This window comes from Dermacentor albipictus, chromosome 2 (genome assembly GCF_038994185.2).
Source record: "Dermacentor albipictus isolate Rhodes 1998 colony chromosome 2, USDA_Dalb.pri_finalv2, whole genome shotgun sequence".
Classification (NCBI taxonomy): Eukaryota; Metazoa; Arthropoda; class Arachnida; order Ixodida; family Ixodidae; genus Dermacentor; species Dermacentor albipictus.
The window spans coordinates 105,384,712-105,409,443 of NC_091822.1; the positions used below are offsets into that span (position 1 = coordinate 105,384,712).

The window sequence follows — 24,732 nt, forward strand, 5'->3', positions numbered from 1 at the left end:
TCAACAAAGAATGGGCAAGCCGCCCACCTTTACTCATTATACTTTTCTTCTATTTGCAGCTGCTGCAAACAACAAGGACAGAGAAAAATAGAGCATTGTGTACAGCAGTCAACAACTCTTCTCAACAGCGGCTGCCACCACACAGGGGTTAGCCAGACATTAGACCCACAACAAAAAAGCACAGTCTGGAAATGCAGACATCAGCGTTGCACAAAACACTCGAAAACGCCGTTTGCAATGCTGAAATTTTAAATGAAGCTGTGTGAGAAATTGTGATGTGTTTGGAGGGTCCTTTTCATCTATACGTGTTGTTTCTCTAGGTTTTGGCGTTTGCATTCCTTTTCATCTATACGTGTTGTTTCTCTAGGTTTTGGCGTTTGCATCTGTGGCCTCTGCAACAAGCTGCAAGCGGTGCTTCCTAGTTCTGGCAATCTTTGTCAAAGGAAAAGAAGTCAGATTTCCAAACGTCTTCAATTGCCGATGAATGTGGGCTATTAACAGTGTACTTCAAGCAGTCACTTACGTCGCAGTAAATATGCACTTAGCCATTGCTCTTCCAGAAAATATGTGGCAATATGTCAGGTGCTATTGTAGAACGGGGCATTCCGAGAAACGGGTGGTGAAAAGCTCTAGGAACCAAATGGAAACAGTGATATACATGCAACAATCCTAGCAAGCACCACACTTGTTTGTATATATGTGTATTGCGGAAAGTAAACACAGCATGGCTGCATTTTGTCATGAGAAAGATTGCATCAGAAGACAGTGAGCGTAGTTTTGGCTTGCTAATGTTGAAGCAGGTGACATAGGAAACGAGCTCACAGCTTAGCTGCATATTGAAAAATTAGAGACAAAACTTTGTGTCCTTACTTTGAAATCATATGTCCTAATAACATGAACACATACCTTCGTAAATTTGATTATGTAACAGCCCTAATGCTGTCCCCCTGCACAGATGGATGGCGAGGCAGGACAGCTTCATAGCTGATTGCAACATTCCGAAGCAGGCACAGAACAGCTTGAACATGAAGACTGTTCGATGGCTCAATACTGCCAGCAATTTGTGCCTTTTGTTGAGAAGACCGAGAAAATTGAAATATCCGTCATTCTGACACCTTAAACTTTCCTCTCAAACAAGAGCAAATATGCAGCCGCCCTAGCAACATCTTATAAAAGTAAACTTTCGCGCTACATAATTTATTCTAAAAAGCAAGAGGCAACAAGGAACCTGCTTTTTTTGCTAACACAACACACGACAACTGTTCTGCTCACACTGGCACAATAAAGTGACAACAAACTCCTAGGTCCTCACACTTCATCATACACAGTCCACCACTCAAAAAACAGCAAAAGTCCCCCAACAGTACTAATCCTATTCAAATGCCTAAACCTATATCACAATCTTCTTTTCCTGGCAAACAATCAAGGGGGGAAACAAAAGGCCGGCACTTAACTGCAGACACTGGGATTGCTTTCAACTTCTACAACTGAAGAGAAAACAAACTCGGAAGCATTATATGCCTAGGAAAATCTAGAGATGTGCAAGCACATGCCCTTTCTCAAGCTATTTACACTGTGTCGAGGCCACTTAATGTGATGAAGGGAGGGGGGGGGGGGGGCACACAAAATGCTTTAGGTGGGCGGTGAAGGAGAGGACAGTAAAGTGGAAAAGGGATAGAGCGCAGCACGTCTGGACAGCTGCGAAACTACGCCTCCCCTACGTCGGCCCAGGCATGTCATCCATTCTGCAGAATGCGGCATCATGACAAGATGTAATCTTCCTCATACAGGGGATCGTCATTCTCCAGGTAGTCGTGGGCCCTCGCTTCAGCTTCACCGTCACCTGTCAACGAGGAGCAGATTGTCACGTGCTTATCTGTTCGCTTGCCTAATGACACACTTTGCTCTCTGTGCCACAGAACCAGGAACATGTAGCAAGAGCAGACATGCTCTTCAGTTTGGCGAGGTAACGCCACTAGAACTTCAATACATTCAGTCCACAAGTAGGCAGAATGAGTGGAAACATATGCACACCATTATTTTTGCAGGCTATGACCCCCTCACATTCATTGGCACCAAGTCACGTTCCTACTCATGCACACTCGTACTCACAAACACTCACTCGCTCCCACTCACATTTACTGGCCCCCACTTCTGCACATACTTGCACCCAGTCCCACTCACCAGCCCTCACTCAAATACATACTTACGTCCAGTCACACTCGCAGACAGTCACTCATGCTCATAACCGATGCCCACTGAAACTCACTGGCACTTTCCACTGTCGTTAATACATATGCACTCATACCCTTTGTCCCTCACTAATGATCCATTCCACACCTGTAATAGGAGTGTACAGCGGGTATGAGTCAGCGCACTGGAGAGTGAGCGTTCCGGCCTATGATTCAGCCTGTGTGAAGTAGTGGTATGGAGTAAATAATTCAGCAAATAAGAAGACAAACAAATGCACACTCCAACTAAAATTTTATGAAAAAGGGGCGACATATAAACCACACAAGGGAAAAGTTAAGGGCAACAATGGAACTGCAAGTGCAGTAACCTGCACACACATCACACGCAACAACTACAATTGCAAAAAAAAAAATTAAAAATTGAGAGAAAGAAAACTGTTTGCAACATAAAGACAGGCCACTAACCAGGTCACTGTCCCCTCAAGATTTCCTAAGATAGCAAAATTCACTATCACATAGCTTCACAAAGAGTAACACACACACACACAAACACACATAATATATATATGACGATTACATTTGGATATTATGGTGCAGCACTCGAGATGTTTATGATGTGCCTCACATGACAAACTGCTTTCTGCTTCCCACTTCTCATATGCATGCAAGTTTCCACATTGTAAAGTTATACTGCCTTTCACTTTCATGTTAAGTGGTATGTAAGCTACCTCTTTTTCAATAAATTCTACTTGGGAATGCACATCTGTTCGCCCACTTCTTTGCCGGCCCGAGTACAGTAGAAACTCATTCATACGTCTTCGGAAAAAAAACGGTAGAAAAAACATAAAACGCAGGAAAACGTACAATCCGAAGTAACTAAAAAATATGACAGACTCAAACATCTACGAAATGTGGAATGTCGCGTGGATTGTTCCGGCACGAGACGCCGATGCGTGTCAAGCTGGTGGGGCTTCGGCGGCCCAAAACACATTCTGTTGTTTTCCTATTTTTTACAAGGGCCATGGGAAACTGAAACGAAATCAAGCTGGTGGGCAATGCCGGATGCCGCGAAAGCGAAACGTGATGCCTACTAAATGCGTGCAGTATGCTACTAATGCCACTACACACCACATGCTGTATAACAGATAGGTGAAGCTGCTTATCGCAATAAGTTTGGTGGCGATAGCTGTGAATGTGGCGTGCGACGACCCGGGCGGTGATTTTCTGGCACTGGAATAAGAAAGTGCGCATGCCGACGTTTTCACGTGAGCCGGGCGGCTATATACTGTTCTCGATCATATGTGCCTCACACCTATTGTTTTTCACATGGGACCTAGTGTCCGGAAAACATATACGACCGCAGTCTGCAGCAGGGAATGGCGGCGCGTTTTGGTTATCACCTATTAAAAACGTGAGCTCTGCTTCTGATGGCACCACACACTGTAAAACAGATAGATGGAAATGCTTATCGCAATCGGATTGGCAATGATAGGTGTGAATATGGCGTGCGACAAACCCACAGAAACCCACAGATTGCTGGTACTGAAATGAGAAACTGAGTGGACGCCGGCGTTTTCACGTGACACAGGCAGGCAAGTATGCAGTGAAGCTGCCACAGCAGGCAGCTATACTGTTCTCGATAGCACGCGCCTTGCGTATTCTTGTGTTTACATGGGACCTAGCGCCTGAAAAACGTATCATACGATTGCAGTTTGGCGATGTACTGAATGTCTGTGCGAAAAAATTTTGTTTTCCGGGAACGTATGAACTGGTAAAAAATGAGCTTAGCTCTACTGGGTCATTTCTTGTGTCCTTAATTGCAAACGCTGGCACGCAAAACTTACATAACGGGAACGTATCGATGAGGTCTACTGTATTCTGTGCCATTATATCTCACTTCAGTATTGACGTGTCCAATTTTTCCATTACACTTGCGATGGCTGCTGCAAGGGCTGAGCATATCACTGCAAAGTTGTATGCTATGCCTTCATACATTCATTCATTCACAAAACTTTATTAGTGTCCTGAAGCCCGGTCTTTTCAGACCGAGGCGGGCCGCGTCCACGTCGGCACCGCCAGGCCGAGCCTTATGGCGTCATCGTGGACCCTCTGGACAGCCCGTAGCTGATCTTGATATGAAGAGCTTGTTATCAACTTGTGCCAGTAAAGCCATTTTTCTTCGGGGTCGGCGAGAGTCGCGGGACAGCCCGCCAGCATGTGTCTGATGTCAATGATGCTATCGCACACGTTACATTCTTTCCTAATTTCTCGTTCTGGGTGAATTTTATTTATGAAATACGGAGTGGGGTACGTCCCGGTTTGCAGTAAACGTAGCGTCACTGCCTGAGCCCTGTTCAATTTTACGTGTGGCAGAGGGAATTGCCTACGCCCCAATAGTAATATTTAGTTATGTCGTTGTAAGTTAGTAAGTGATCTTTATGTTCCCCGGAATGGTAGTGGGCGTCGGTTCGGCTCTGACCGGCACGGCAAGCATGCCTGTAGCATGCTTGCATGCATGCAAGCATGTATGCCTTCATACAGTGCATACAAGTTTTTAAATCTTTGCGACTTTCTGCTCACATTTCCGTGAGCAGAGAAGACAATTTCTCTGACAAGCTGGGTTTCCAATAAGAAAAGCAAGGTTGTAATATTCCTTTATGTTCGCCTTGAAGGGTGTCTCAGGTGTCTACCAAGTTGACATTTCCAAATACCCTGAGTTTTCCAGATTTTCCCTGAGTGACACAGAACTTTGTTTTATGTCAAGACTGGCTGACACCATGTCACCCGATGCTGTCCCTCTCTAGTAAGCACGGTAAAAATTTTTTTAAAAAGAAACGACTTAATCGAGTTTTTACAATAAGGAGTAGCATTTATTTTATTCAAAAAGAAAGCAGAAGAGAGAGGTTAGTGCAATGCACAGAAAATAAAACTTGTTCGAAAATAATGGTAAAGCCCATTGCGAATCAAGTCAAACATTCTCAAATACGAATAAAAAGGAGTGCATACAGAGGCAAATATTTTTGAATATGAGCTATTTCTATCGATTGATAGCAAACTTAGTGATATGAAGCCCGAACTTTGTCACAAGCAAAATTCTCTCACAGCAGCTGGATAGTCAGCCTCTACTGTCCTGACATACTCGATGCCTGCGCACAATGGCTCGATATTGTGTTTCACTGCTTTAAAGAGTTTATTTTGGTTTGGATGAAGGTGACCTGCATCTCGGCATCGGCCAACACTTTGCTTTTTAAGCTCAAGCTCCTTCAAAAGAGAGGCAGCACAGTTTCTTTCCCGATCATTCCTCAGTGCTACGGTCCTTTCTGTTCTCATCCTCGTTACGCCACGCGTTTGCTCTACGGGCAATATGAGGCATCCTCTTGGTCAGTTTTTCAGTCAACACGATTTTTCGGACTCCCTAAGGGCCACGAAAACGTGCAAAAAAAATGAATGCATGTCTTTTACTGCGCCCAAGGGCTCAAATTGCCAAAGACACATCCAAAAACATCTCTGAAGGCCTGCCAGTACACTTATTAGGCATACTGGTGCTCGTATTGTGACAGGAGATGGTGGGGTCACGCGTGTATATTTAAGGAATACATACTATGTCCTGTAACAATTGCCCCTTCTCATGCTTGTTATGCTTTACCGCAATACTTTCGCGTACGCCTCACCACGTAACATTATGTACTAAGGCGAAGCTACCTTTCAAGAACCGGCATTATGCAACGCACCATGCTTTCCGAGCTTCAAAGCAAATCGTGAGGGCCACAAAGGCGGAGTCGGTGCCATTGCTGACAGCAGCGAATTCTTTATATGAAAAACATGGCACTGAATGGTAAGAAGCTTAACAGCGAATGTCAAAGCAGCTAGGCCTAGTGTTGCCATGATGGTAGCCACGGCTGCCAGCGGATCTGCGTGCAAGAGCGGCGGTTTGAGGCTGCGAGGTAATTAAAATGGGGGTGGTCGCTTTAATTAAAGGGACACTAAAGGCAAATAATGTGTTAAGCTAAAGTGATAGATTAGTGCTCGAGAATCTCTAAGGAGTCAGTATTATCGCAAACAGAGTCTTAATAATAGAGAAATTCAGGTAAATGCAGTACATGATTAGAGACTTCCCAGGGATATTAAGTACTTGCCCGAAGACAAAAGCACTCATCAGTTCAATTCTGTCACTAGTACTCAACCACTTATTGCAAAAAAACATCCTTGCATTGTATTATAAGACGAAATAAAATGCTACTTGTCCAGTTCCATTTCAATTTTAGAAAAGAGAACTCATTGAAATTACCCTTGATAACAACATGGGTGGTCAAAAGGTTTCATCTTCGCTCGACTCTGCGCCGCCCACCCTTTACTTTCACGTTTCAGTAGCTTCATTATCACGTAGTGCTGCACCGGTTTTGTTGACTCGCGAAACTCGTACAAACTGCAAGTAGCAGGGAATTCAATTTCGATGAGATGTCATCAGATGCCCTAAGGTCTACGCCACTTGACCAAAAAGCAGCTGTTGCAGTGAATCCACTGCTCTGTCTTGGTTCGGTTGGGCCCCGTTTTATTCAGCGATGGCAGCAAAGTGTGGTGATGGCATATGCAACATCATGACTCCCCCGGTTGGGTGGCAGGAGATTTGAATTTCGAAAAAGTTATTCAGAACCTTCAGATGCAATTTTCTTGTAAACTAAGTATTGTCTTGGCACAAAACAAGCGTTCCGAGGTTTCTAGAATGATATTTAAACAGTCCGTGCCGACTAGTATTTGCCTTTAGTGTCCCTTTAATGCCACTTTGGACCTGCTGTCATGACAAAAAGTTCGGAAAATGGGACAGCCAAAGAGTCCTTGCATCCGAAATTTCAGACATTTTTATGGATTGAATCTATAGGGTCTACGGAATCTATGCGAAGCTGTCCGAATTGTCGGGCGCCTGGAAAGTGAGTCGTTGACTGTACACTGGCAGCTCCTCCAGCCGCCGACATGGTGTCAAAGTAGGTTTGTTACAATTCCTCTCTGTTACTCGAGCCAGCATTACCGCGACTTTCATTCCCTTTCAATAAAATTATGCCTAGTTTCCCTGAGTATTTCCAGACTATTCAAAATCCCTGAGAATTGCCGGTTTTCCCAGTTGGTAGACACCCTGTGTCTACTGTATGTGTTAACTCATTTTTACTGACACCTACAAAGTTTTCTGCCCAATGCTTGCGACAACCTACATTTTAAGCCTGAGAAAGTGGCAACTGTTCACTGCTGCTGCCAAAGGAGGCTTAAGCAATAAAACCTGGTCTCCTGCTTCTTTCTGCTGTCATTCAAGGATAAACAATGACAAAAATACCAAACCAATGTGACACACATACCTTCGTAGCCATCCAGATCTGCATTCCAGTCATGGTCATCATCATAAGCTACAAGAAGGACAAGCAGTATTAGGTGGGATGGCAAGAAATAAGCGCGTACAGTTGAACCTTTTCATATGACAAAGTTGCATTGGACACGTAAATACTTTTGTTATATCTGGTATTCATTATGCAAAAAGAAAAAAAAAATCACAATCGGGTCTATGCAAATAAATGTAAATGGCGTGCCTGTGGCGGGCCAGCAAAAGGTCTCTCGCGGATTTTTATAACCTGTTGATGTCTTGCACTGCTGATATGAGGCAGGGGGCAACCATAAATTACACAGCACTGAAAGCTGGGCGAGATAGTGGCACGGTCAAAATGTAGTGAGCACAGAGCAAAGGACACAAGTCATTTACAAATATACACATAAATTACACACAAATGCTGTGTACCACCGCAAATACACAAAGATGTTATTAGAATAAAGCTTTATCTGTGCAGCCATGACCATGCTTTAGCGAAGCGACATTCAAGACAAAGCCTCGCGCTTCCACATGGAGGCATTCCCAAGGCGGCACAGCATCTGTTAGGAAACTTGCATGGACGGTGGCACCAGGCTTCCCTCTAAGTATCACTGTAGGAAACTCGAAGAATGACGCCAATAAAGCCGGCCTTTTTTGACCGGTGGCTGAAATAAGCACTTGTTATTTCTTCCAAGTCACAGCTAATCCAAATTTGCATGAAATTACATGATAGCGCCTGCTCCTGCTTTGTTTTTGTGCTGCCACTGTTGCATGCATTCTTGTTTTCTTGACAGCAGTACGGCAAATAAAAGCAGAAAGCCGAAGTCCTTTTTTGGAAGACAAGGTCAGAAAATTGTCAGAAAATTCACAAGTGGCAAAAAAAAAAAAGCAGATGTTGCATCAGGTTTCGGCATCCCGTCCACGCCACCGGTCCCAAACCGACTAGGTAGGCTTACCCAGCATGGCTTTGTAAATGTCTGTAACCAAAGTGGCGGCTTGTGGCCAAAAACCCTAAACTATGTTTCCTTTGTAGCTGATCCAGGGCATTCAAAAAGCCAAGGAATCACTTCAACAACAAATGTGACAGCAGCGCTGGCAACAGCCCTGAATGGCAGCAACTTTGTTGGTGGCCACTATGTTTACAACATAACAAATGCGCAGCTCAGTCCGAAAAATTAAGCGACACGCCACACGGTGGTTGAAATTTCAGTCACCATTATTTGCATCGATGCTATGGAGTAGGTGGCAGTGCCACAGGAAATTTGGAATAGTTGAGCATGTCCGAAAATCATGCAGCAGCAATCGAAAATTGCTGCTTCACAAGATTGTTTACACGTCTTGTGAACTGTGTTGTAGTTGAGTTTGATTGTATGGTATATAAGATTATGTACTTGTATATTTGAATGTGAAGACCATCTTTTATTTTCTCATTTGGTTATATTTTTGTGCTCGTTAACTTTTTTCTTTTTTTTGTGTTTTGCAGAAATCAGTACCTGAGATTTTGCTAAACAGATTACCAATGGCTTTTATTGCTCTGTATACCACAGAACAAGAACTTCCTGCTCATTTTTCAGAGGGATTCAATAAAAGAAGATTGCTTGTTAAAAAAGCCATGATTACCGTCGGTTACAGCATTAATAACATGATTATGATGCCTCATAATAATCCCAAATATAATGACCTATCGGTTATATTGATAATATTTCTGATCTTACCTACAATCACCGACTGATTTTTCGGACATGCTCGAGAATTCGGAAGCCTTCGCAGTACTGCCACGTACCCCATAGAGTCAATGTATAACGTCTCAAATTTCACATGCAGAGACCCCTTGCCATCCAATTTTCTGGACTTTTTGCCATGACCGCAGGTCCGAAACAGCGTTAACCAAGCCACCATCATTTTGATGATCTTGTCACTCCGAACAGGCGCTCTCGAACGCTGATCCGCTGGCAGCCGTAGTCACCACCACGGCAACTCTAGGCCTACCTGCTTCGACATTTGTTACCAAGCTTCTTGCTGTTCGGTGCCATGTTTTTCCTTGAAAGAATTCGCCATTGTCACCAATGGCACTGACTCCGCCTTTGTAATCCTCGCCAATGGCTTCGCAGCTCGGAAAGCACGATGCGTTGCATAACGCCAGTTTACAAAAGTCTGATTCACCTCGGTACAGCAGGGTTGAGCAGTGAAGCACAAATAAAGTGGGAAGGGGCAATTGTCACAGGACGCATTATGTATTCCTCAATTATACACATGAGCACTCGCCGTCTCTTTCCACACTACGAGCACCGATATGCCTAATAAGTGTGCTGGCAGGCCTTCAGTTATTTTGGACGTGTCTATGGCGATTTGAGCCCTTGGGCGCAGTAGAAGGCATGCATTAATTTTTTTCAGACGTTCTCGCGGCCTCGTGGGAGTCCGCGAAAAATCTAATGTTCAGTGCGTTTAAACTGCATCCAGCTGTAACAAACATTTTTTTTTTGAAGCAATGCACTGTTAGAACAAACACTTAAAACCCGATAATTGCAAGAAGAGAGTGCACACAAAGTAATAATTATATCAATATGCCTTCCAAAGCACGAAAGCACTACCAGACTGAGCACACAAAGCGGGCGCTCTGCTTCAGTCCAACCACAATGAAGATATGACCTCAGAGGTCAGCAAACGAGCGTCTTGCATGAATTTTGAAATCAGCGCAATGCCCGCACAGGTATTTGAATCATTGCTGTCGATATTCACAGGACCTAAACACAGCACCTGCCTAAATGCGGATGAATTTACGGACGGAATTTACGGAATTGCGGACGAAAGGTGTACAAGGTTGGCAGTTACTTTATGCCATTATGAGAAAATCAGGAGTCACCATGACATACTGCCATTCAAACTTCATACATTTTAGGCTGAAGAGGCCCAAAAGACACAACTCCATGGCTCACAGATTGCTCTACCTTGTCTGGCTAATGCACCGCCTTGATAGCAAAATGATGAGACTGAAAAATTATGACATGCAGCAGTAGCTTACGCTTCCAGCCAACTAGGATTTTTTGCTCTCATATCCAGAACCCATTCAAAACCCAATGCATGGTAGAAAAATATATGACAAGCTCTCAAAAATAAAAAAATATGGCGGGGTTCAGCTCGGGCTTGCAGGCTCAAAATGAAGGAGGATTGGAACCAGATGCCATTTTGACATAGCTACGAGGCAGGATTTAGCGCTTTAGAGTGATGTTATCTATGAATCAGATTTTGGGGGATTTTTTCTTCTTCTCTTTAAACTATAATATGCGGCTAGGTGCCGGGAACAAAAATTAAGACTCTGAAAATCAAATTCTCAAGCCAAACTGGTGTTGAATTGTAACTACAGATGCCAGTCTCTGTGTCATTAGCTTGCGCACATTTTGAAAGTCAAGTCCCCACATAAAGAACTGCTAATTTAATGAACAATTTACCCGTAACTATCGCATTTGTAACAAAGAAGTTCGACTGTACTTTATGCGGTGCAGTACACTTATAGCAATGCTTACTATGAAAATCTGACTTGGTTAAAATGACAAAATGACATATTATTGTAAAAGGCTGATGAAATGCAGTAGGCAATGCCCAATAGTAAAATTCTGCTAGAATTTTCGGTGTGACTGTCTAACATATGAGCATTTTCTACCATGGAAAGTGAAGGGGATCATTTAAAAGCACCACTTTAGTTAACTGTATGCCACATGCTGCAAATTTAAATATATTATAATGGAGCTCAAGAGTGCCTAATTTTGAACAAGACGCACACCATCGCTCTTATGCTGCTGACGTAAAATTTCGCACAGCTGATGCGAACGTACCCTGCTGACTGTACTGTTAGACTTAAAGAAAAAAAAGAGAAAAAACTGGAAAACACAGTTGCTTACCCATGCGTTCCAGCCTGTCTGGCCTGTAGAGCTCTACGCAAAAATTGTGCCGATCAATCTTTAGCTTGCTCGTTGGATCCAGGTAAAGATGGTTGGGTTCCACAAGTGTGCCTGTAAATAAGCAAGAGGGTGGCACAACATTGTTTAGCAGCTCTTAAAATGCAAAAGCATTTGCATTTGTGTCTTAAATGCAGCACCCAAATGATGTCCAGCTAGCAAAATGTATTCCCTTGTTACATTTTGTGGCTTTTTCCTTGAACAGCGAAACTTTATCCAGCCAAACCTTACTAACACGAAAGAACTGCAATGATTTAGCGGGCAACTCTTCGAGTTTCTTTCAAAAAGAAAAGGGGGAGGGAGAGGGTGAATGCAACTAATACAGTTGATAGATTTTTCAGTAGGAAGAGAATGTTCCCACGTGTAATAAACTGAACTTGTCAAGCATGGCCGTGGCAAATTTTGCCACGCTTATAGCAGTCAGACTGCACGTGTCAACTAATCAACTAAATAAATTGTCAGCATCATTTCAAAAAAAGAAATAAAGGGTTTTGTACTTTCCATGTTCCAACAACACAACTGAAATATCAACAAGAGAGGGAGAGGGTGTAGAAAGGAAAGGAGGCTAACTAGAGGTACTTCTGGTTGGCTACCCTGCACATGGGAAAGGGTGAATGGACGTAAAACGAGAGACGGAGAGAGCATAAGAGGGAGAAAGAGAGACCAGCACCGAACAAATTAAACTGCCTAGAGTAATAGACATAAGAAACAAGAGGGCTGCCAACACAAATGAGCTCAACCAAATTGTCACAGCAACACTTATGCTCTAGCACACCGCATTTATTCACATGCAAATCAGCCTGAATATATATTGTTAGATTCCTTTCTTTATTAGCAGATGCAAATGTCGGTCTTTGCTCAAAAACTATCCCTTGGCCAAGCCCGTTTGGCTTTTAGTCATTAGTCATTTCTCTTAGCAGTAGCAAAGCAATTGTAGCTTTAGAGGGTGACAATGCTGCTATTCTGTGTATTATTTATCGATATTTGCTCCATAGTCACTAGAGAGAGTCCCTTTTACATTTCTAGCCATATGTATACTGCAGAAGCGAAAAACAAGTCAACCTTTATTTATTTTTTTTAAACAATTAGTGGAAAAGTGCTTTCTTAGGTTATGTAGGCCCTTGGCACAATTTCAATTGTCGTCTGGTCACCATGGCACAATTGTTTTGTGCCACACTATGCACTATTTTTCTTGTTTTTCTCCTAAAAGAAAGATTGCTAACATTTTCATTGATGCCATTACGAACTTTGCAAACTGCTTGCTTACATGAGTTACTCCTGTCTTGGGGTGCAAAACAAGCAGGTTTTTACTCGACTTCATTGCAGCATTCGAAAATGATACACAGAAGCGAATGGGAACGGTGCAGCGTTGCATCGTTTTAGGGTTCCCTCCAACAGAAAGTGAAGTGGTGCAACTGTAGACCTTCACGGAAAACTTCATTCCAGGGCCACCATGCTGTTCGCACTGAACTTGGAGACGCCGTGGCGAGTTTTCTTTGAGAGCATTTTGCACAAGTTGTCCCAGTAACGGTAAATTCGTTGCAAATGTGGTGGAATTCACTTATAAGTGCATCACTTCATGGAGTGAAAAGGGCACAGGTTGGATTTTTTTTTTTAACACTCTGTAATGACTGTGACAAAACAACTAGCTGTTTTGTTGATTCTGGTTTAACATGTAAAATAATTATCGTTTTAATGTGCTTCCGTAATCTGACTGAAAGTGGCGTGTCGTCGTCGTGATGCTATGCAAGCACTCATTCTATCGCCAGCCATGGTCGCCATCTTGTGATGGCAATGAATGCTGGCTAGGCTGGGTCTGACGGGAGACTATTGCAAATGCAGTTTTGGTTTTAGTTCCATATCGGATTGAACTGCCCAAGCAATTTTCAAGTAAACATTCCTGCAGAAATTGGGTGAATACTGTAATATTTTATTGTGAGCTAGCGTATAAAGGGCCCCACACCAGGTCTGATTATTGAGTTGAGAAGTGCAGTGCATACAAAGCGCACTAACGATCGTGTGTGCTAAATACAGTAGAACCTCTTTTGTAAGTTTTGGAAAAAAAATGCAAAAAACGTACTAAGTGCGAAAACGTGCAATCCGAAATAACTAAAAAAGTTTGACAGACTCAACTATTGATCTATGTAACGTGAAGTGTTGCGCGGATCGTTCCGGCAAGAGAAGCCGACGACGAGCGTCGAGCTGGTAGTGCTCTGGTGACCAAAGACGTGTTTTGTTGTTTTCCTATCGCATGATACCTTAAGAGAGCGACAGGAAACCGAAACGAAATCGCGCTGGTGGGCAGCACCGTATGCCGCTGAAGCGAAATGTGATGCCCACATCACGCCACCTGTAGCAGGGAACGGCAGTGCACTTGCTATTATCGCCTACTAAAAGCGGGCAGTACGCTACCAATGCCACTATGCACCACGCGCTGCAAAACACACAGGTAAAGCTACTTATCACAATAGCTTTAGCGGCGATAGCTGTGAATGTGGCATGCGACGACATGGGCGGAGATTTTCTGGTACTGGAATAAGAAACTCAGTGCGCCGCCATTTTTACGTGAAACGGGCGGCTACATACTATTATCGATCGCAGGCACGCCTTGTGCCTTTTCTTGTTCGCATGGGATCTAGCAGCCGGAAAACGTATACGATTGCAGTCTGCAGCAGGGAATGGCAGTACGTTTTGGTTATCACCTATTAACCTTTTGAGGGTGGATTTTTTTTATTGCAGATTTCAATTTTTCAGAGGCACCTATTTCAAAAAAATTTCCCATAATCTTTCTAAGCTGACTGTAAAGTCAGAAAAAAATATTTTGCGTTGGTATGTATGTACTGTTTATTCATGAATAACAATAATAAAAAAAGGAAATAAACTTATAAGAATTAAAAATGTAATGCGCTGTTATACACATAAGGCTTAGAAAATGAGCACACGAGAAATGTTTTCCGGGAACGTTTGAACTGGTAAAAAGATTAGCTTAACTTAACGTTGGAGCCAAGAACACATCAATGAGGTTCTACTGTATACATCGCTATGCACCACAAAAAGAGCTGAAATTTCAAACCAAAAGCTGTTTGCCCTTCTCCTCGTGGGCACTGCGCTACCAGCTGGAGAGGTGACGTACATTCGCAAGTAAGCCTAAGTACATGTATATGCTGTGACGTCACTCATAGTGACACGCGACTTCAAGAATTATTCAAGGCAACATCTGTCATTTGTGTAATATGTTGCTTGAATAGACAAATTAAAGCTTAGCTAAATAATAAAACTTACAAACCGAATGTCTGCATGTTTTTGTTTTACTTCGCACCGCAGCAAGAGAGATGTACAGTCGCGGACAGAATAAAATGGACCACGGCGAAGGCGGCCGGAGCGGCTGCGGGGGCGGCGCTGCTATCGCGCTTCGTGCGCTCCCGACGAGAGTACCCCGGGTGACGTCAAACTTCTCCTCCGCACCCTCGCTCTCGTGCTGGCGCTTGGCGCGCTTGATAAATTTCTAGTGCCACGTTCGGCTCCTCTGCTGCTGACGGTCGGGACGAAGGGGCACGTGAATCGCCAGTAGTTCAGCACTTAGCGCTGTCGCGCAGTAGCGGACGGCCGCAGCCCATCAAAGCGCCGCGCTGTGAAGGAACCAAACTCGATGTTTTTCTTTTGTCGGCAATTTACAGTCGCGGACGCAATGAAATGAGCCATGGCTTTGAGCGAAAAACGAGAACCAGTGCCAACAAGTGAAGGCGCCTGATACGTGTTGAGACGTCTGCTCTTGCATGCGCGTCCCTTTTAGTTCGTCGCATTATCTCCGGCGAATAAACCCTAGCAGTGCGAGATAGCAAATGCCCAGTCGCGGGCTCGAGGAGTCGATACTCGATGCGCTTATTCGCGCAGTCGGAGGCGCCGATGCACAAAATGGTTAGGTGACGGTCCGAGAAGTCCGCGCGCGATGTGCATGATCGCCGAGTCGGAGACTCCCTATGCGCGAAATGTTTAGCCGCGTTTCCGCCGAGTCGGAGACTCCCTATGCGCGAAATGTTTAGCCGCGTTTCCGAGGATTGCGTGCGCGATACGAATTTGTCACGAATTCGAAACACCGAGTGCTGAAAGGCTTAGCCGCATGTCCGAGGATTCCGCGCGTGAATGTTGGTTGCGATGTCCGCGTCAACGATGCTCGGAATGCTTAGCCGCGAGTCTGAAACGTCCACAAGTGCAGGGATCGGCCACGCTACTGCGATATCTGCGTAGCGCCCGTTTTGACACGTCGAGATTACGGCGAGTGGAGACATCAAACTCGCGAGGTGCAAAGAGCCGAGCAGATGACGCGAGCGCCGGACCAATGGCAAACCGCGCTAGACCAATGGCGAACCGCGCTGGAGTCACGTGGCAGGCGCGGCCAATCGCAGACTCCGGCACGACCTTCAATCATTTGCTTTTTGTGCGCTTGTTTCTGTATGGAGGAGATCGCTGAAGCGGCAAATTTGAAGACGGAGAAATGCGCTTTCCAACGAGAGCAAGATGGCGGCGCTCGGTCGCGCCGTTCCGGAGATATCGTAGCGTGAAAAACGCTGTTCTTTCTTGATTTCCGCGAGATTTTTCACCACCTTGGCTGATAAAACGAATTTTTTAGAGCACTTCTAAGTGGTTTACAGTGATGATATTTGGTATCAGATAGAAAAGGGGTTATAGAAACTGAAAATGTGATTTTCAAAAAATCGATTTTTTGGCCATTTCTCGCGATTTAAAACCCGCGTCCCCCCTTAAAAGGTAGCATTAAAATTTTACTGGGGCAGGCCGAAAATATGTATTTTCGACAGGAGATGATGTGTGTTGAGTGCATTCACTGTACCCCAAGCACTGCCAAGACTGATGCGGTGGCTACTGAAGTCACTACTGTGGTTTTCACTGGTGTTGGGTACTTGCATGATGACCAGATCAGCCAAGTTCTAATTATCCGGCAAAGGCTGATTTCAGGATCAAGATAATTAAAGTTTTGTCCCATAGAAATGTATGGGCACTGGCAGGGACCTTCGGTCGAGATTGACTTAACCGAAAAACTAAATCAACGAATTGAAAGTTTACTGTACTAAGACACTGGAAAGTATTTACGCTAAAAGCAAAATGTTTTGCCTGCCTTGGCTTGCTATTATATTAACGCCCATAGACATTACCAAGAGTTTCTATACAGAAAAATAAAAAGGTATTTGATATTTCAAAGTGGAGCAATGATTCATACACGATTGCATAATTAATTGCGTGCAGAATGAATCTGTCACTGTGCATGCACCGGGCCTCAAAAGATAAAAGAGCCACGGGTAGCAGGAGAGGGCACTCACCACCTATGACGATGGTCAGCACGTTTGACCGCTCGCCTACAGTATTCATGGCACCAGTCACAGCTGCGTTGGTCACAAGCTCACAGCCGCTGACGTCAAGCAGCCTCAGATCACGACACAGTTCAACGAGAATCAGCACACCTGTCAACAACAGAATTGGAGCATGGTGTTAGGCAGCTGCACAAATACACTGCACTTTTCGTGCAGTTCTACAGAAGAAATGGTCTTTGCCATGTCAAGCACTTCGCTGCATCACAGGTCACAGGAAGCATAACAATGTGCATACAGTCCACGCCATTGCAACGGTTCTGCATAAAACATACTTTCGGATATAACGGACTGTTCTGCTCCCTTCGTTTGGTCTGCTTGATATAATCAATGCAACCAATTCCGCTATTAATGGACCTGGCTATAATGGACTATTGGCTACAACAGGTAAATTTTTACCCGGTGGTGTAAATACAACGTATTTTGCTGTGGTGACGCGTGCGTGTGGCAGAGCACTGCACGCAAGTAGTGCATGCGAAGTGCGCTGCATGCAATCATTTCTGGCTGCTTGCAGAATTTGAGAAAACAAAGTTTTCTTCAATAAAAGAGTTCACTACAGTAAAATCTCGGCTATATAAACTTCACGGGGTCGCGTGATGTATTCATATCACCCAAAATTCGTATCATGAAATCTTAAACAAAATCAAGAAAAAATTTATGTACTCGCAGCAGAAAAAATTCCCAACATCCATTTGCGTTTTCTTCTTGCCCAAATCGTCAATGACCGCCTTCTGGAAGGCATGGAAGTGCACGCACATGACCTCACGAATGTTTTTGCACGCCAGTGAATGCGTCAGCACGTCGAGTGCAATGAGTGTTTCAGCCATTGTGGGCTGCCTGTCGTGCTCGTCATAGCTACAGTGGGGTGCGTCTTCTTCCTCGCTGGTCAAAGCATCAGGCTGTGATGTGGAAAGCTCTTCGGCAATGTCCTTTATGGTACGCAAACTGCAAGTCACGAGGTCGGTGGCAGCAGTGACAAAATCGTCCTCGGTGCAAGTAACTCTGAGCTCACTCCAATCTTAAATTCCAACTTCTGGCTCTTGCATATGGTCTTCAGGTGGCTTTGCAAAGCTGCACTTGGCAAAACAGGTAGTGATCGTAGTCGGCAACACGCGATTTCAACTCACTGTTTTGAAGTGTTTCACATCTAGGATGCTGGTGTTCAGTTCCACATCTTTCCACTCCAACTTCGCTGGCAGACGACACACCAAGAGGCTCTTAAAATGACACTTGGCGTCTCAAATGATGCCTGCGTGTAGCGGTTCTAAGTGGCTTGTTGTATATGGAGGCAACAAAACGAGTTTGACGTTTTGGAGGTTGGCCTCTTTCGGGTGGGCGGTGGCCCACTGATCCTAGGTCAAATAGATCTTTCTGTGGTCGAAGCAAGTCAAACACTGAGGACAAGGCAGGTGCAATCCAGGCCTTACGGTTGGCCTTGTAAATGCAAGGCAAACAGCCAGCCATTTTGAAGCGGCGAGGCTTCTGGTAGCGGTCAATAATTGTCAGCTGCATTTATTCAGAACTGCCAGAATTGCAACAAAACAAAACCGTAGTCCACTGCTTAGTCCTTTCGCCACCTTCGCACGCTTTGCCTTTAATAGATAGGCTCTCGTCAGGCTGCAAGTTATAGAAGAGACCGGCTTCCTCCACGTTGAACACATCAGATGACGTGTGTCCAGCGATAAGTGAAGGCAGGGTGGTCCCCATCCAGTCGTTCATGACGGCCTTGCCCACTTTCTTTCCCTTCCCAACTCGTAGACTTGCAAACGACTCCATGTCTCGCCTTAAATCGGTCAACCCAACCACTGGAGGCTTGGAAATTACTCGCACCAAATTAGAGTACGATGTATTCGGCCTTCTCGCACAGCACCTTGCCATCGACATTCACTGCCACAGTCACCTCTTTGAACCATGTTAACAAAATTTCCTCGAGCTGCACATTGTGTGTAGTTTTTGCTTCTTTAGCACTGATGCTGAATCGTTTCACATTTTTCATTATCTGGTCACGCTAACCACCAATCATGCACAGAGTGGGTGGTGCTAAACCTAACCCCTTGGCAAGGTCAGTTTTTCTTTTCGGTTCTTTGTCCATCCTATGCAGGATTTCTAACTTTACCTTAAATGACAGAGGCTTTCAATTTTGCAACATGCTGGCAATGAATAGATCAAACTGCTGAGATAAACAAGCCACAGCAAGCGCGCTTTAACCCAGACCTCAGAGAACCAGCAGGCTGTTGAAGGATGCTCTTGCACGCTTCCTGCCTTCCTCCCCTTATGTGCGCAGAGCATGGGTTCAGTGCATTTAACAAAGGGACCAATGAGAAATTGTGCAGCCACGTGACATAGCCGGTTGCTTGGCGACTATGGATCCCACGCGGATTCCACTGAACCAGTTTATCTGCACCATGCACTCCGCTAGCTCGGCTGTGGCGGCACCGCCACCATCGTTGCTCATGCGTTCGTATGATTCGCAGTGGTGCGGCAACGCATTCAGAACAGCCCATGTTTTCCGTATTGTAAGCAATGTATTTCGGCTAGAGAATGTTATGAATTTGTATCACGAAATTCGTACCAGCCGTGACCATACCACTGGCATTTTACTGTAGCAGCAAGTTTCCCACAACACCCAGCTTGCGGAAAGTTTTTGTGTCAACCATACAGGCAGACGTCTGTCGAACACCGCTGTCGGCTCAGTGCTGAGCCAGCGCCGAGGGTGCCACAGGTCAAACCAGCTTTGGAGCTAAGGCGTAGCACATAGCACTTCAAAGACAACCTCCGGCGATTGCAAAATACTCCTTTTTGAGAATGCCTTATTGCTTATCACATCAATTTTTACAAGAAACAAGACATGCTGCTATTTGTGGCATCCAGACTGCAAGGCGCATGTTGCGCTCGAGCAGTATCGCATGCAGTGCAGTGGCGGCTAAGCGTGGGTTCCGAGTTGAACATGCATTGTACATCAGCCCTCGTATGTGCTGCAGATTTTGTTTTTTGTTTTTAATGCGAGGGTTAATGCCTCAGGGCATACAGGGGTATGAGATGTGGGTAAATAAGGATGATTAAATGAATGAAAAAAAAATTTGCGGATCTAATAAAGTCCAGGAGGGATCGATAATCTGGTCTCTGCGTCCAAGCAGTGTACTGGTTAGGATTACACGGCAAAAGTCCCTACTGCTGTGATGTGCCGCAGCCTCGTCAGTTTCAACGCAGGGCAAACCCACAGCAGGTGGTGGATGTCGGCTTCAGCATTGCCTGACTTGCAGACTGGACACCCAGGGCAGGGATATAACTGGCGAAAGTGCAGCCACTTCCGAATCAGGGGAGGAGTGAGAGCAACCCCAACCCAGATCCTCCGAAGCGCAACCTCCTCTGCAGGGGTAAGACCGCAGGGGAGGGTTACCGCACACGGAGGCATGAGAGCAGGTGTGCGGGGCGCCGGAGGTGTTCCTTTCTTGTTAAGTGGAGGGTGGCATCATCTAGGTGAAGGAGCTGAGGCAGTGGCAAAGTAGAGGTCGCTAGATGGGTAGCAGAATCCGCACGACTTTAGAAAGTAGTGTGGGATTCATTCGATAGATATTTGCTGTGGGGTGCGTGCCGCCGCAAGATAGACCTGCTGACATATTTCAGGGCTGCGACTGACACATCGCAGGAGCCACGTCACCTGGAGGAGATCAGTGGGCTGGCCGGCTGCCTGCCATTGTGCCAGGCTGGCCATTGTGCAGTTGTATATAAGCTCTAGTACGGTGAAACTGCTATTTGTCAGTTACCAGTGCCTGAGAAATGACAGACAGGAAGACGTTGTGCAGAGTGGCTGTACGATTAACGCGTAAACTTATTTATTTACAGTGGAATCTCGTTGATACGATTCTCACGGGCACCGAAAATAAAAACGTATTATCCAAAAAGATCGCGAATAATACATACTTGGCACAGAACTTGCTTTTATTAAAGCACTTTAAAATAATCCGTCACTTTGCGCTCTTGGTCAAAAAAAGCCTTGGCCAAAAAAAAATCTTGGCCAAAAAGCGTCTGATCAACAAGCTCCTAAAGTGAAATTTCATGTTTCTAATGATTCCTGCATCTAGGGGCTGCAAGTGGCTGGTGCAGTTGGGCGGCAGGAAAATTACTTTTACGTTTTGCAGCCACGAAGTATCGACAGGGTGCGCGGCACAACTGTCGAGAACCAGAAGAATTCTACGGTTCGCGGCAGGCATCCGGGCATCCAGAAATGTGAGGAACTCTGTGAAAAGGGTTCCGGTCATCCATGCCTTCTTATTCGCTTTATAAATGACAGGAAGGCGTGGGTTACGCGAAAAGCAGCGTGGCTTCCAGTATTTGCCAATGACAGTAGGCTTGAGCTTCTCGGTTCCATCAGCGTTGCAGCACAACAATACGGTGACTCTTTCTTTGCTTTTTTTTCCGCCTTGACACGTCTCACCTTTTATGCTGAGACTTTTCTCGGGCTGAAGATTGACGAACAACCCAGCTTCATCTGCGTTGAACACGTCCCTTGGCTGGTACTAAGCAATCACCGCCGGCAGAGTCGAAAGCCAGTTGGAGACCTGATCTTGGTCGGCAGACTTCCCTTCGCCGGAAACGGTTTTATACGACAGGCCATGCCGTGTTTTAAAACGATGGAGCCACCCGCCCGAAGCTTTAAAATCTTCGATGCCCAACGAGAGTGCTATCTCATCAGCTCTCTCGCGAACAACTGTCCCGTCCACGTTCACGCCCGCCGCCCTTACTTCCCTGAACCATGCCAGAAGAACCTCTTCCATCTTGCCATGCTGGGCGCCCCTTGTTTGCTTCACGCCGGCGCCGAAGACTTGAATGTTCTTCTGAATTTCTTCTCGCTTGCCGACGATCGTGTTCAGCGTGGAGACAGGCAAACAAAGTTCGCGTGCCAGGTCGACACGTTTCTTCTGCGGATTTTCGTCGACTTTTGCTAGGACGTCGAGTTCTTCTTTCAGCGATAACGCTTTACGCTTTCTAGACATGGTGAAGCGCACGGGTGAAACGCGGCACCAAAACAGAAGAAACGATAAGGGCGAAGTGCAAGCTGAACGCTCAAAACACCAAAATGGCAACGAGAAATGGCAAGCACAAAGCCAACAAAGCCTACAGCATCGTCAATGCATGCGCCAATCACTGCTTCTTGGTCACGTGATTTTACCGTGAGTACTATGTCTTAGGATAGATGGCGCTAAAAACCTTCGGTGCGTTTGGTGTGCGAGCTTGCGAAAATTGCTCCCAGAGGCCGCCACACTGCTGCAGGCACTGTGCAGAAGCACGGCCGGACTCTAGCCGAGCCGAGCCAGGCCAAGCCTCGAGCATACAAAGCGCGCGTCGCCGCGTCTTTAGTCCGCCGTGCCTGTCGTTTCGCTCGATGTTAATTTCAGTAGCTCTGCCCACCCGCTTCAAAGGACTGGCTCTGATGTTATCATCATACAGAAGACGTTTCCGGGATCGTATTATCCAAACCGACGTGGAAATACGATCGTATTAGCTGTACAAAAATGCATTTACCTCTATAGGGCATCGGCCGGGAACGAAAAAAAAAACGTATTATGCCGAAAAACGTATTTAGCCGAATCGTATCAACGAGATTTCACTGTATATGTAATTATCTTAATTTTGGTGTTTTTTTCGTTCTTGCGATTGTTTATGGTTAGACAGCTGTACATGCTAGGTTTCGCCATTTCACAACATACAATGACACTAATTTTGACTTTGGATATAACGGGCCCTTTCCACCGGATTATCACAGTCCGTTGCAACAAATGTTGACTGTACAGCCAAGAAACTATACAGTTAAACCTCGATATAACGTACTTCAGTGTAACGAAATTCTCAATATAACGAGGTATTTCACTTTCTATAACTTCTTGTCTATAGAACACCATGTACCTTGAACTTCAATATAATGAAGTGTATTTATACACGATTTCAATGTAATGAAATTTCACTGCCATCCAGAAGGAATACCAAGACAACAAATGGAAACTTCCACAGATGCAGACGGTCCAATAGTTGAAATACTTGGTGTCTGCTTGCAATTGTACCTCTCGAATCACACACTGTGCGACCAAGAGTGGCCGCTGGAGCACAGCAGCATCATGTTCCGTATCAAGTCCAAGTGCAATAATATCCTAACATGCACTGCATGCTGTATGCTTTAGGCGCGAGTGAAAAAGTACAAGGGTAAACCGAGAAGAACAGTGGCTTCATGGACGCAGTCTTCCCGCACGAACAAGGGAAAATGGGGAGGATGGAAGCTCATAGGGAAGGGGGGTAGCGGGTTGGCAGGATGGCATGCGTCTCCTTTTCTGGAGATGCACTGATAGGCTTGTCACACTGCAGGCAACACTATCAGCCACATGGCTGGAGTGGATGCAAATACAGGGGGAGGGGGGGAGGGGGGTGTTCGCATCATACCAGCAATGTGAAGACATCGTTGACACGGCATGAAACCATGTTTTGTTGCCGCCTCTTAAATTAAGCAAAATGGTGTTTTTTTCCCCCCTCATTCAAATTAGCTTTTTCTGAGTGCCTGATAATTAGGAAAGTTTTGCAGCTCCTTCTGCATAAAAAAACTCCATCAGCGACTGTACTCATCTGCTTAAAAGATTGAATTAAATATTACGAAATTTCAATATAACAAAGCAAATTGCCGATTTTATCGACTTAGTTATATCAAGGTCAAGCTGTATAACAAAAATGAATGTAATGAATTATCTTATAGATTCGAGTAATTCTAAAGTTCAGCTGGCCATCAGTGCCTTTTGGCCAGCAGCTTGGCATGGCTATCCCACAGCTGGAGAAGCAAATTTGTTGATCCCACGTGATTGCACACTGCACAGAGGTGATTTGTAGGAAGCGCATGCGTGTTATTTAGCATTTTTCACATGCCACGTATCGGCATGTTAAGCCACTGATGAGCCATCAAAGTCAACAGGAATGCCATTATTAACCTGACAGAGGCACGATACTTGCGTTTCTTTCGCATGGACCCATTTTCAATAAATTATTTTGCACCGATATAAGCATGTACTCTTATAACGAGTGCCACACATAACGAAGGTGTTTGCATGTCAGATGCGATTCCATTTATAACAAGGCTCGAGTGTACTTTGAAGGAAAACACTGACCTCCATCAGACACTTGCGGGCATCCACGAAGTTCAATGCTTTGCAGGGAACCCTGGCAGGACAGGCTGCCCAGGCCAGAATCCGTGATCTGTCGAGACAGCCAGGGATAAATTAACAAAGGCAGAGCACTTGCATACTAGACACACAAATGCACAACAACTCTCGAGGCACTGGGCCTACAGCTACACGTACCAAGACAATATAGTACTTGCAGCATGGTAATGCGCACCAAACTCTCAGCCAATCCGAGACGATAACATGATGAATTCAACATCATGGCAAAGTTTGACAGAGTCCAGAACTGTCTTGCGGCGATCACTCTAAGTCTTTTTCCTCCCTCCACAAGATTAGCAACCTTGCAGCAACGTGCGGATTGGACTAGAGAAACTTTTGAGTGGCAATGACAATAGCTTGGCACTATTGCAGTTCTGGTTTATTATTTCACTCAACAAGCATCTTCTTTTAGTAAACTTTTCCCTCTGAACAAAGAGTGCACTAGAATTGAGTATATATATGGTACCCCAAAACTGTTGGCACTGCTCAAAATAATGACGTTTCAAATGTGTTGCATACATCTTAAAGCATACTTGAGGAGATCACAAGTACAAAACAGAATTGTACAGTTATAACACATGACAGGACAAGTTCGCTTATATTAGATTAGATTCTCATTAGACATCGGCTGCAAGATTCGTGTGT

The 24,732-nt window shown here is 45.0% G+C and overlaps 1 protein-coding gene across 3 annotated transcripts in view; it reads right to left on the bottom strand.

Annotated features, from left to right (window-relative positions):
• The window catches only part of LOC135919513 (putative RNA-binding protein EEED8.10), a 65,141-nt gene continuing 40,409 nt past the window's right edge, over positions 1–24,732 (bottom strand). For 2 of the 3 annotated variants that reach the window (XM_065453391.2, XM_065453392.2), the window contains 5 exons: positions 24,034–24,121; positions 16,838–16,978; positions 11,445–11,555; positions 7,541–7,588; positions 1–1,843 (listed from right to left, as the gene is read on the bottom strand). In XM_065453391.2, the coding sequence (XP_065309463.1) occupies positions 1,761–1,843; positions 7,541–7,588; positions 11,445–11,555; positions 16,838–16,978; positions 24,034–24,121 (471 nt within the window). In that variant the 3' untranslated portion in view covers positions 1–1,760. The remainder of the gene's footprint in view (positions 1,844–7,540; positions 7,589–11,444; positions 11,556–16,837; positions 16,979–24,033; positions 24,122–24,732) is intronic. The other variant, XM_065453393.2, reaches the window with a different exon arrangement.